The sequence below is a fragment of the Oryctolagus cuniculus genome, chromosome 8, assembly GCF_964237555.1.
Source record: "Oryctolagus cuniculus chromosome 8, mOryCun1.1, whole genome shotgun sequence".
Classification (NCBI taxonomy): Eukaryota; Metazoa; Chordata; class Mammalia; order Lagomorpha; family Leporidae; genus Oryctolagus; species Oryctolagus cuniculus.
In genome coordinates, this window is record NC_091439.1 from 58,939,822 (window position 1) to 58,953,181 (window position 13,360).

Consider the following 13,360-nt stretch of genomic DNA (forward strand, 5'->3'; position numbering starts at 1 on the left):
GAGAAGCACCTGGCTTCTGGCTTCGTATCAGCGCAGTGCGCTGGCCGCAGCAGCCATTGAGGGGTGAACCAACGGAAAAAAGGAAGACCTTTCTCTCTGTCTCTCTCTTTCACTTTCCACTCTGCCTGTCAAAAAAGTTAAATAAATAAATAAAATAAAATAAAATCGATGGACCCAAATCCCAAATTCCTGATTATATCACATGTAGAGAGATGTGTTACTATATACAAGCATGAATGTCTAGATACCTAACCTCAACATCTTTATCTTTTCTTTACTTTTTTTTAAAAGATGTATTTATTTATTTGAAAGTCAGAGTTACACAGAGAGAGAGGAGAGGCAGAGAGAGAGAGCGAGAGGTCTTCCATTTGATGGTTCACTCCCAAACTGGCCGCAACGACCGGAACTGCGTCGATCCGAAATCAGGAGCCAGGAGCTGCTTCTGGGTCTCCCATGCAAGTGCAGAGGCCCAAGGACTTGGGCCATCTTCCAAGGCTTTCCCAGGCCACAGCAGAGAACTGGATTGGAAGTGGAGCAGCCAGGACTAGAACCGTTGCCCATATGGGATGCTGGCACTGCAGGCTGCAGCTTTACCCACCACGCCACAGCGCCAGCACCCCCCCCCCCTTTTTTTAAAGATGTATTTATTTATTTGAAAGCCAGAGTTACAGAGAGAGAGAGAGAGAGGTAGAGTTTATCTTTTCAGATGCTATATCAAGTCACAATTTGTATAGCTTTCTGAAATTGAGTTGAGATAGCATGATCTCAAATAAATGAAATCTCTCTATTTGGTTTTAAAAAATGAAGTATTCTCTGATGTCCTCGTATGATAGTCTAGACAAGTTTTTGCTTTGCTGTTAGGCATAAGCAATCATCACCACTTTTTTTAATATAAGATTTATTTTATTTATTTGAAAGAGTTACAGAGAAGTAGAGACAGAGAGAGGAGAGGTATTTCATCCACTGTTCACTCCCCAAATGGGCACATCAGCCAGAGCTGAGCCTATCCTAAGCCAGGCCCCCCACATGGATGCAGGGGCCCAAGGACTTGGGCGATCTTTGATGTTTTCCTATGCACATTAGCAGGGAGGAAGTGGTGCAGCTGGGACTTGAACCAGTGTCCATATGGTATGCTGGCGTTGCAGACTGGGATTTAATCTGCTGTGCCACAACACCAACCCTTCATCACTACTCTTTTTTTTTTTTTTTTTACAAGTAGAGTTATAGAGAGACAGAGAGAAAGATCTTCCTTCCGTTGGTTCACTCCCCAAATGGCCGCTACAGCTGGCGCTGCGCTGATCTGAAGCCAGGAGCCAGGTGCTTCCTCCTGGTCTCCCATACGGGTGCAGGCGCCCAAGCACTTGGGCCATCCTCCACTGTCCTCCCGAGCCACAGCAGAGAGCTGGACTGGAAGAGGAGCAACTGGGACTAGAACCCAGCGCCCATATGGGATGCCGGCACTGCAGGTGGAGGATTAACCTAGTGAGCGATGGCGCCAGCCCCCCATTACTACTCTTGATCCAAGAATAATAATGGATCTGTGTTTGAAAAACAGGTTATAACAAGTAGTTTGAAATCCAAAGTTTTCCAACCTTTGTTTATATGAGCAGTAATTAAGGATTGCAAGGTTTTTATAGCTCGTTTGGTATAGTGATCATGTTCAGAAATTTTAAAAATATACAAAGTTCAGGTAATGAAGGTTTTATTGCAGGATAATGATTGCCACAGTAATATGAAATTGAAGTACTAGGATCATTGTCTTTTAAAAATACATACTTTATTTTAAATCAACACATATTAACTGTACATATTTATGAGCTACAGTGGGTCATTTCCATGCATGCATATGAGCTTTAATGATCAGACCAGGTTAATTGGCATGTCCATCACTTCAAGAGGTTATCACTTCTTTGTTGGAAGTTTTCAAAGAGGATCATTATCTCTTTTATCTTTTGTTGTTCAAGGTATTTTCTCTTTGAAGGCACCAAGGGCCTTTCTCCACTAGTTTTGTATTTTTATAACTTATTACCATCACTTTAATTCACAAGTAACCTTCAGGAATGTATGCAAAGTTAGAGAATGATGCTGGTTAGTCACCTTGTTAACTAATTCTTTATGATTTTGCCTTCCTCTTTCTTAGCCTTGGCTTATGCATGTATGTCTGCTTTTATTCCCAAATACCTGTATAACTTCTTCTTGAAAGACAACTCTCATGTAATCCAAGGTAAGCAAATGTCTTTCCTTGTCTTTTTACATAGACAGGAATTATGTCAAAAGTAATCAATAGTCAATTAAATTGATGATTTTTAACCCAATAAAATATATTAATGGCCCATCACTAAAATCCATGAAGAGTGATCAGAAAGTTTAGTCTTAAGTCCACAAAGAATTATAGTAGTTTTCTAATTATCCAATAGCTGATCTCAACTCTTTGTGAATGCATTTTTGCTAGTTTAAAAAAAATAGGAAACTGCTATTTGTCTCTGTCACAAGTGCACACAGAATGCTTTACCCTGGAGGAAGCCTATTGTGAGTTGGTCAAAAGTTTAAACATTGTTTACTTGTATAATTAGACTATTAAAAACCCTCTCTTTCATTTCATTCCCTATGTTGAACATCCAAGAAACATACCTCCTCCTCAGGGTCCTGGTCATAGTGTGACCCATTTGAGCATTCAAGGTGACTTCTGCCATATTCAAACTTCTAATATAATTTTCTGAATTACTTCTTTGAAGTAGTAGGCTTCTGAATCAAACACTGCAAATTTGTTTTATTATTTATTTTGTAATCTTGGGCAACTATGTTCTCTGATATCATTTTCCTTTTATCTAAAATAAAATGCTATTAAGGTTAAAACATAAAATTCTAAATGCCAGGCAATGGAAATATTCAATAAATGTTACTATTTATTTATTAATGCTGTTACTATTAATACTATGTTTTTTGCTGATATGATTTTTGTGGCATTATTTTTTGCATTTTCTCTTTTCAGCAAAATTCTTGATGTTTTAAGGTCAGGGAATTTTCTTGTAATTTTGTATGTTTTTAGAACAGAGTACAAAGCTTTTCATAAAGTCTTTCATTGACCATTTTATGACAGCTATCATTTAGAATTTAGATTTAGAATTTTTTTATTCTTCTAATTGTGAAATAACTTGAAGCTGATGCTGTGTTTTATTTATATTTATATATTAGGGTTTGATATAGTTTGTTCAAATTGAATAGTTAAGGAAAAACAGAGGTGATATGTTATACTCAAAAATTCTAAGTGAAATTTCAACTACTAACCAACGTAATAGAATGTATCTAAGAAAGCCTTTAGACCCACTTTTAAGAAGTGTATTGTGTAAAGGAGGAAGAAGAGATCTTTAACACGTTTTTACAGGACATTCTTTTATAAATACTCTGAAGTTGGATGGCTGTACTAAATTAAGCTACAATCTAAAAGTAAATCCTTCCTATACTCCTCCCTAACAATAAAAAGTTAAAGCAAGAAGCTGTGCTTTCTAAAAACATTTTCAAACGAACCCCAACTTTATGCAAGACCACACTGCAGCAAAGTGCAGGTAATTGGGCATATCTATTTCAAATTATTAGAAAGGAAACAGAAAGGGAAATGTAAATTAAAAACACACAAAGGCTAAAAGTATGACATGAAAACAGCATGGATAATTTACCCAGGATAAAAAAAAAATTATTACTTTCAGCTTGATGCATTGGAGTATTAAGAAAAAGAATTAAACCTTTTAAAATTGTGTTTATACCTTTCTCTCTGTCTCTCTCACTGTCTAACTCTGTCAAATAAAAATAAATAAATAAATAATTGTGTTTACAAATAACTTAAATTATGTCCATTCATATGTCTTTGTCTACGATGTAAATAAGTGCTAGAAATCGAAATAATGTTTCAGTGTATCTTAACAATTATGTGATGCTTGTTTCTTTAAGTATTATTAATTTTCATAGTTATAGTTTCTAAAGTTCATGACTGAAATCTTAAATTGGTGAATAATTTTGAAACTTTTTTAATCCACAATAAATATTCTTTAGTATTATACTTTTTAAATTGATTTTTTATTTATTTTTTTAAGATTTATTTATTTATTTGAAAGACAGAAAGTTACACCGAGTGAGGAGAGGCAAAGAGAGAGAGAGAGAGGTCTTCCATCTACTGCTTTATTCTCCAATTGACCACAATGGCCGGAGCTGCACCAATCCGAAGCCAGGAGCCAGGAGCTTCCTCCAGTCTCCCACGTGGGTGCAGGGGCCCAAGGACTTGGGCCATCCTCCACTGTTTTCCCAGGCCACAGCAGAGAACTGGACTGGAAGTAGAATAGCCAGGACTCGAACTGGTGCCCATATGAGATGCTGGCACCGCAGGTGGTAGCTTTACCCGCTATGCCATAGCACCAGCCCCTAGTATCATACTTTAAAAAGTTAAATGTATATTTTCCTAAGAATCCACAGATTTGGTGTTTTAATTCATTTATTCAATTTTTATTTTGATCATATATGTTATATAAGAAAAAATGTTGGGGCTGCCTTTGCAAGGTGCAGCAGATTAAGCTGCCACTCAATGATAGAGTGCTGGTCCAAATCTTCTAAGCTTCCAATCCAGCTCCCTGCTAATGCACCTGGGAAAGCAGCAGATGATGGCCTAAGATCAGGGCCCCTGCCACCCATGTGGGAGACCTGGATGGAGTTCTTGGCTCCTGCTTTTGCCTGGTCCAGCTCCAGCTGTTGTGGCCATCTCAGAAGTAAACTAGTGGATAGAAAACTCATATTTCTCCTCTCTCTCTCTCTCCCCCTCCCCTTATATCCTTATATCACTCTCTCTTTCCATCTGTCTCTACCCTCTTCCTCTTCCTCTGTCACTCTGCCTTTCAAATAAATAAATAAATTTTTAAAAGTTTCAATTCAGTCATTCAATAAGTAATCTCATTACCACTGTATCAAGTACTGCTTTCATGAATTGAGGTTCTAAGATAAAGAATATTCATTTTCCAAGGGATCTCCGAGCAGGATATAGGAGATACATGTGAAAGTAACTAATTATAAGCTACTGATACTAGTATATATACTAATGTAATAGCACAGAACAAGAAGTGGAGGGGTTGGTTTGGATTGGTTTGGTGGCAAACAGAAAAGACAACATGTCTGGAAAGATTTCATAAAAGAGATACTTGAAATTTGAAGTTTGAAAAGGAATTTTCTTGGTGTAAGGGAGAAAGACATTCTTAGGATACAGAACTAGGAAGAGGACTGTGGTTAAAAAGAAAAAAGGTACACTGAGTAGCCAGTAGTGAAATCTGGAACAAGTGGTGAAAGTAGAGGGATGGAAAGCTAACAAACTGAAACAGCACAATGGTTATTGTTGTGTTGAAGATCAATTGTTTCTATTTCTTCAAAATATTTATTTTGAAGCTTGGAATTAGAAATATTCAGCTCTCATTTTACTGCTTTCCTTCTTTGTTGTTGCCTTCTTCCTCTTTGTTTTATTATGTTTGGTTTTTTTTTGTTTGTTTGTTTGTTTTTTGACAGGCAGAGTGGACAGTGAGAGAGACAGAGAGAAAGGTCTTCCTTTGCCATTGGTTCACCCTCCAATGGCCGCCGTGGCCTGCGCGCTGCGGTCGGCGCACCGCGCTGATCCGATGGCAGGAGCCAGGTACTTATCCTGGTCTCCCATGGGGTGCAGGGCCCAAGCACTTGGGCCATCCTCCACTGCACTCCCGGGCCACAGCAGAGAGCTGGCCTGGAAAGGGGGCAACCGGGACAGAATCCGGCGCCCCGACCAGGACTAGAACCCGGTGTGCCGGCGCCGCAAGGCAGAGGATTAGCCTAATGAGCCACGGCGCCGGCTTGTTTTATTATGTTTTAAGCTTTACACTTCAAGGTAACGTTGTGTTTTTTAATAGTTAACAACTATATATTAACATATAGTTGAATGCATCTTGTTGATGTTACATATATGTGGCTTCTGGGTAATTAGAGACTATAAACATACTATCACTAATTGAAAAGAGATAAAAGAGTTAAAGAAAAAAACCCAAAAGTTCCCCAGGCCTTCAGGTATGTCCTGGGTATTCACTTCAGTTTATTACTTGTAAAGCAGTTATAAATTCTTCCTGAGGCTGGGGCTGTGGCATAGCGAGTAAAGCCGCCACCTGCGGTGCTGGCATCCCTTATGGCTGCTGGCATCCCATATGGATGCTGGTTCCAGTCTTGGCTGCTCCACTTCCAATTCAGCTTTGTGCTATGACCTAGGAAAGTAGTAGAAAATGGCCAAAGTCCTTGGGCCCCTGCACCCACATGGGGGACCTGGAAGAAGTTCCTGGCTCCTGGCTTTGGATCTACACAGCTCCAGCTGTTGTTGTTTTTAAATTTTTATTAATTTTTTTAGAGGCAGAGACACAGCAGAGAGAATTCTTATCCACTGGTTCATTCTCTCAATGCCCACAAGTGCTGGAGTAGGACAAGGCTGAAGCCAGGAGCCAAGAATTCAGTGCAGGTCTTCTAAATGGGTGGCAGGAACCCAACTTCTTGAGATATTACCTGCTGCTTTCAGGCACATTAGCAGGAAACTGGAATTAGGGAGGGAACCAGAACTTGAATCTAGATATTCCAATATTGGGTGCCCCAACCAGTGTATTAATCACTATATCAAATGCCCACCCCATTAATTTTGTGTTTTTTAATGAGTAAAAATAGTTACTTGGCCTTGAGTAGATTCTTTTTTTTTTTTTTTTTTTGGACAGGCAAAGTGGACAGTGAGAGAGAGAGACAGAGAGAAAGGTCTTCCTTTGCCGTTGGTTCACCCTCGAATGGCCGCTGCGGCCGGCGCGCTGCGGCCAGCACACCGCGGCCGGCGCACCACGCTGATCCGATGGCAGGAACCAGGAGCCAGGTGCTTTTCCTGGTCTCCCATGGGGTGCAGGGCCCAAGCACTTGGGCCATCCTCCACTGCACTCCCTGGCCACAGCAGAAGGCTGGCCTGGAAGAGGAGCAACCGGGACAGAATCCGGCGCCCCGACCGGGACTAGAACCCGGTGTGCCGGCGCCGCTAGGCGGAGGATTAGCCTAGTGAGCCGCGGCGCCGGCCGAGTAGATTCTTAATACGATTTTGTTTAGATTAGTGCATAATTACTAATTAGGCAAAAATAGTAGCTTGATGAAATAATGGGAAAAAATGAGAACATATTCCTCATATTTCAGGTGAATTCTATGAAAGAAAACAGGATTAAAATCAACAAGACATTTTAATTGCCCATTGCATGCCTCCTTTCTGATTAGCATGATGTTAATTCTTCTAACTATTCCAAATGAAGATACCTAGATGGAAATAAATTAGAACTAGAACAGATGCCTATAGCCCATATATAAAAAACAAATATATATAAACAAATAAAATTATTTGAGACATAATTTTTCTATTTGTGAATCCATATAAATGTTGTTCTTTATTTAAGGGCCTGTTACACTTTCTGAACATTCAATAAATTTAGAACAGATTTAATATTATACTAGAGAAAACATTTTTCATATTTAATAGGAGGATGGTGTTCACCATGTGTATAATTTGTGACTCAAGAAATAAATTGGTAGCCCTAAAGGCAGAAAATGAATTATGGCATAGCTGTTTTTAAAAAATATATTTAATAATTCTCAGTGATTAGTAACAAAGTAGAAAATTATTCATTAAAATATCTTTTTATACAAAAATTAAATCTCATTCAGAATGTAAATTAAATTATAATTTATTTGAATTTAATGACTTTGTAAAAATGATGATTATCTTAAACCCTATTGTCATTTCAGAGTATTTGACTGTGTTTTCTCAGATGATTGCATTCCATGATCCAGAGCTAAGTAATCATCTCAATGAGATTGGCTTCATTCCTGATGTAAGTATACCTTAATAGAACATGAAATTAAAAAGTAAAGCAGAAATTGGCCTCACAAAAGAGTGTATTTTTAAAAGCTTTTTCAAAAGATATCTGTATCTGAATAAGTTACTGCTAGTAATTACAACCTTCTCCTATAAAGTTTGTATGGTTACCTTCCATAGCCTCAAAAACAATGGGAAAATATTTTTATTTTCTTAGCATGGTTGATACTGCCAAGTCATATTAAAAAAAAAAAAAAAAAACCAGAAGTAAGAGTTTTATATTAACCTGTGCTGTCAAGGGTTTTCATTTGGAATCTTTGATGGGCCTGATTTTGAAGAAATAGGAAATTTACACATAAGTCAAAGTTGCTTCATTTTGCGTAACACATTACTTTGGAAGCTTTGCCAAATTTAGGCTTATTTCATTAGTTTCTCTGATGTCCGTATCAGGATAAAAGTCAGAGTTTCCTCTCAAAAATTAGCAGGGACATGGCTTAGTCTTTTCAAGATAAAAGTCAGAGTTTCTCCTCAACGATTAGCAAGGACAAGGCTTAGTCTGTTACTCTGTTACTCGTTTGTGGTTTGTGAAGCATTAGATTGTATCCCATAAATACATGTGATTATATTTTATCAATTAAAAATAACAAAGTGAAAAAATAATAACAGGTTTCATATATAGGGAGGGAATTGGAATTGATAGAAATGTTAATGAGGGACCAGTGCTGTGGCATAGCAGGTGAAGCTGCCGCCTGTGGAGCCGACATCTCATTTGGACGCCAGTTCAAGTCCCAGCTGCTCCATTTCTGATCCAGCTCCCTGTTATGGCCTGGGACAGCAGTAAGAGATGGCCCAAGTCCTTGGGCCCCTACACCCTTGTGGGAGACCCGGAGGAGGCTCCTGGCTCCTGGCTTTGGATCAGTGCTTCTCCGGGCATTGCGGCCATTGGGGAGTGAATCATCAGATGGAAGACCTCTCTCTCTGCCTCTCCTCTCTCTATGTAATTCTGACTTTCAAATAAATAGATAAATCTTTAAAAAAAATAATAGACAAAGTAATGGAAACTTTTTACTTGTTATATTTTGAATTATTTAGCCCAATAAATGTATTACCCATTCAGTAGTTAAATTGAAGAGATAATATTAGCCCTCAAGCAATTATATTCTTTAGGAAGGTCTTTATTCAGAAATTATTGATTTAAGGATAAAAATTTTATGTTATATATAGTTAAAGTAGGAAAAGAAATTTATGAAACAGTATTATGATATTATCTTATTTTATTTTATAAGATTTATTTATTTAAAAGATTACAGAGAAAGAGAGAGACATAGAGAAAGAGAGATCTTTGATTCAATGGTTCACTTCACAAATGGCCACAATGGCCAGTGGGTCAGACCAAAGGAGGTTGCTTCCATCAGGTCTCCCACGTGGGTGCAGGGGTCCAAGTACTTGGCCATCCTCCACTGCCTTCCCAGGCAAATTAGCAGGATGCTGGATCAGAAGTGGAGCTGCCAGTACACTAAGTGGCACCCGCATGGAATGCCAGCATTGCAGGTGGCAGCTTTACCTACCATGTCACAATGCCAGTCCTGATCTTACTTCATTTTCATAAAATGAAGTGTGTATGTATGTAATTATGGAAAAAGTTGAAAGGATGTACTCCAGAATATTAATCATGATTATCTTGGGTTGAAGGCATTGTGAGTGGATTCGTGTACAGGGTAGGGTGGGGGTGGGGGGCAGTACTTAAGTACAGTTTTCCCATTTTTATCATTGAACATGTTACTATTTTTATGATATGAAGTTTTTAAAACCATACTTTATAACAATGTTCAGTAGAAAGCAGTGTTTTAAAAGTTTTTTTGCAATGCATAAGCATAAATTGCATAATAATGTTCAATGAAACACTATAGAGCAGTGTATTTAAAACTTTTCTTGCAGTGCAAAGGGAAAAATTGCATATTATATTGACACCCAGGACAAACAGAATTACAAGTACTGACATGTATATCTGTGTACAACTGAAACAAATTATATAAAACAGATTTTTAAAATTATTTATTTGTTTGAAAGGGACAGAGACAGAAGAGAGAGAGTGTGTATTTGTGCAAAAGACATACATAGAGGTAAAGATTTCCCATCTACTGGTTCACTCCCAAATACCCCAAATACCCATTAAAAGTGGTGCTGGGCCAGGTCAAAACCAGGAGATAAGCACTCAACCAGGGACTCAGTGAGGGTCTCCTGTGTGGGTGGCAGGGACCCAAGTACTTGAGCCATCACCTGCTGCCTCCCAGGATGCATATTAACAGGAACGTGGGATTGGGAATGTGGCTGGAATGCGAATCCAGACACTCCCAGAATGGGTTGCAGACATCCTAAGTAATGTCTTAATTGCTATGCAAAGGCCTGCCCCAAAACAACTATGATTTCTACATGTTACATTCCATCGTGTATGTTTAAATGTCTATATCCCATAAGTTGATTATTTTAAATGTTAATTTGAAAAATGCTTAGATAAATGATTCTAAAAAACCAATAAGAACTTATTTTTAAAACTTAAAAAAATGCTCTTGGAATACATTATCATAGGTTTTTGTATAACAAAAAACAAGCAAAAAGTACTTTTTGGGATAGAGAACTGCTTATTCCGTCTTAAACTTCTTCATTTCCTAATCATATGTTTCCTGTGAAAGACTTATAGCAGATACTGTTATATTAATGCATTTTAAAATGTTCACAATAATATGCATAGTGTAAATAATTGCAGAGTTCTTTAAAGTTTAAAAATAATTTTCTTAGGCATTATTTCATTTGATTATTAAATCTGTAAGGTGTTTGCATGAGATGTGTGCAGCATTTATTTTTGTTTTTTTTTTGTTTTTGTTTTTGTTTTTGTTTTTTTTTTTGACAGGCAGAGTGGACAGTGAGAGAGAGAGACAGAGGGAAAGGTCTTCCTTTGCCATTGGTTCACCCTCCAATGGCCGCTGTGGCTGGCATGCTGCGGCCGGCGCACCACACTGATCCGAAGGCAGGAGCCAGATACTTATCCTGGTCTCCCATGGGCTGCAGGGCCCAAGCACTTGGGCCATCCTCCACTGCACTGCCGGGCCACAGCAGAGAGCTGGCCTGGAAGAGGGGCAACCAGGACAGAATCCAGCGCCCCGACCGGGACTAGAACCCGGTGTGCTGGCGCCTCTAGGTGGAGGATTAGCCTAGTGAGCCGCGGCACCGGCCACAGCATTTATTGTTAAAAGTGTAGTATTTGGTATGATAACAAAGCTAACAAGTCATAGAACTAAAATTTCACTTAACATCATTTGGAATCAACTGTTTGTCTCCCATGTAGTACATTTTGCATTAGGGAAGAGAGACTCAAACATAGCTCTACTTTCTCCTAGAAGTATTTCATAGCGCTTTGTATTGCATACAATTTTCTGAGATGTAATCATCAGTCGTAAAGTCATCCTCCCTAACATTTTCAGTGCCATTCACTTCTAGGCCTATGGAGAAACACCTTTCATTTAAGTACATGTTTCATTCAGTGAGGTCTCTAAAAAGAACATGTACTGGATCCAAAACAAATAGACAATAACAACAAAAACCCTATGATTATTAAAAATAAACCTTGTTAAAAATTACCTAGTATACTTGTTATTATATTAAGTATTCAATTTTATGTGTCCCAACATGTGAGTACAGTGTAATACAATACTAGATTAAATTATATGGCTAAAGCTGAGAAATTTACTAAGGAATTGATTGTGAAATTGGTAATAATGTTAGATTTTTGAGGCATAAAAACATTAATAACTAAGATACAGGCTAATAAAACATGTAATTACTTTTTTAAAATTTCCTTGAAAATACATAGTTAAGATGTACTCAAAACTGAACACAAAGCTACATTGATTGGTTCAGTGTTCTAGATTGAAAACATTTATGTGGATAACTGTGTATGGAATTACACAGTCTGATAAAGATTCTTAGTTATATTCATGAACACAAATGGCATAAAGAAAGGAAGCACAGGGGCCAGCATTGTGGCACAGTGGGTTAATCAGCCACCTGGGACATCAGCATCCCATATGGGCACTGGTTTGTGTCCCAGGTGCTTCACTTCTGATCCGGCTCCTTGCTGATGGCCTGGGAAAAGCAGCAGAAGATGGGCCATTTGTTTGGGCCCCTGCTACCCATTTGGGAGACCTGAATGAAGCTTCTCACTCCTGGCCTCAGCCTGGTCCAACCCTAGCCATTTTGCCATCTGGGGAGTAACCTAGCAGATAAAAGATCGGTCTTTCCCTCCATCTGTAACTCGGACTCTCAAATAAATAAATAAAAATAAAGGAGGTATAGAAGAGAAAATCATCTGTCTTAGCTTTCATTACAATATTAGATTCTTAATGAGCATTAAGTAAGAAGCAGGAATGAGCAGAAAACATTGTTAGCACACAGTAATGTGAATATATACTAAGTGCTTACCACGTACTAAGCACTGTTCCATCCATTTTAAATATAATCAAGCATCCAATTCTACAAGTTTGTAGATCTAAGTAAGCAAATATTAACTATTTACACTTTTATATAAAGCCAATTTGAGAAAGGCTGATAGAAGTTAGAAGTAAAATTTTAGATCACAATCATATGAAAGATAAGAGTAGGTTAGAGAAGCCAGCATTGTAGCACAGTAGGTTAAGCTATGCCTTGCCATGCCACTGGCATCCCTTATTGGAGTTCCAGTGCTATATTGGAGTCATTGCTACTCTGCTTTAGAGCCAACCCCCTAACTAAAATGCCTGGGAAAGCAAAAAATTATGGTCCAAGTATATGAGTCTTTGTCATCAGTATGTGAGACCCAGATGGAATTCCTGGCTTTGGCCTGGCCCAGACTTAGCTGTTGTGGCTATTTAGTTCAAGGACCAGTAGATAAAAGATCTCTGCCTCTCCCTGTCTCTCTTTGCCACTCTAACTTTCAAATAAATAAATAAATCTTACTGAAAAAAAAAAAAAAGAGTAGATGGAAAGTGGGTTAAAAAATGTTCTATTGTTTTTGTATTAATTTTAGGAGAAAGTAAATATGCTGTGTTTAGGCATTAAAGCAGGGATTCTTTCTGACCTGGGATTTGATTTTACTCTAGTTACAGGCTATTAAGATAGTTTACTGTTTCCTGGACACTGGAAAAAAACATGACTCCTGGGTCACAGACAAAGGGCTTTATCTTTCACAGTCCAGTAAGCAGCATGTTCATCAGCATATTTGTGTTGGTTCCCCTTGCTCCCAAATCCCATGAAGACAGTATTAATGGCCCAGAGAGTACCTGCATATGCAATGGATTACATTGCAGGAGAGGAACTGTAAGCTTAAGAATTTCAAACTTTTAAATGCCCCCACGTTGCTCTGGAAAGAGAGAGATATAAGAGGAACTATTCTTTTCTTCTAAGGCTATCATATTATAAAAAGTATAAAATATAAACTTA

The 13,360-nt window shown here is 38.2% G+C and overlaps 1 protein-coding gene across 5 annotated transcripts in view; it reads left to right on the forward strand.

Annotated features, from left to right (window-relative positions):
* The window catches only part of TBCK (TBC1 domain containing kinase), a 243,249-nt gene that overhangs the window by 92,033 nt on the left and 137,856 nt on the right, over window positions 1-13,360 (forward strand). For all 5 annotated transcript variants that reach the window (XM_008267520.4, XM_008267519.4, XM_070047778.1 and 2 more), the window contains exons 19-20: window positions 2,141-2,224; window positions 7,816-7,901. In XM_008267520.4, the coding sequence (XP_008265742.2) occupies window positions 2,141-2,224; window positions 7,816-7,901 (170 nt within the window). The remainder of the gene's footprint in view (window positions 1-2,140; window positions 2,225-7,815; window positions 7,902-13,360) is intronic.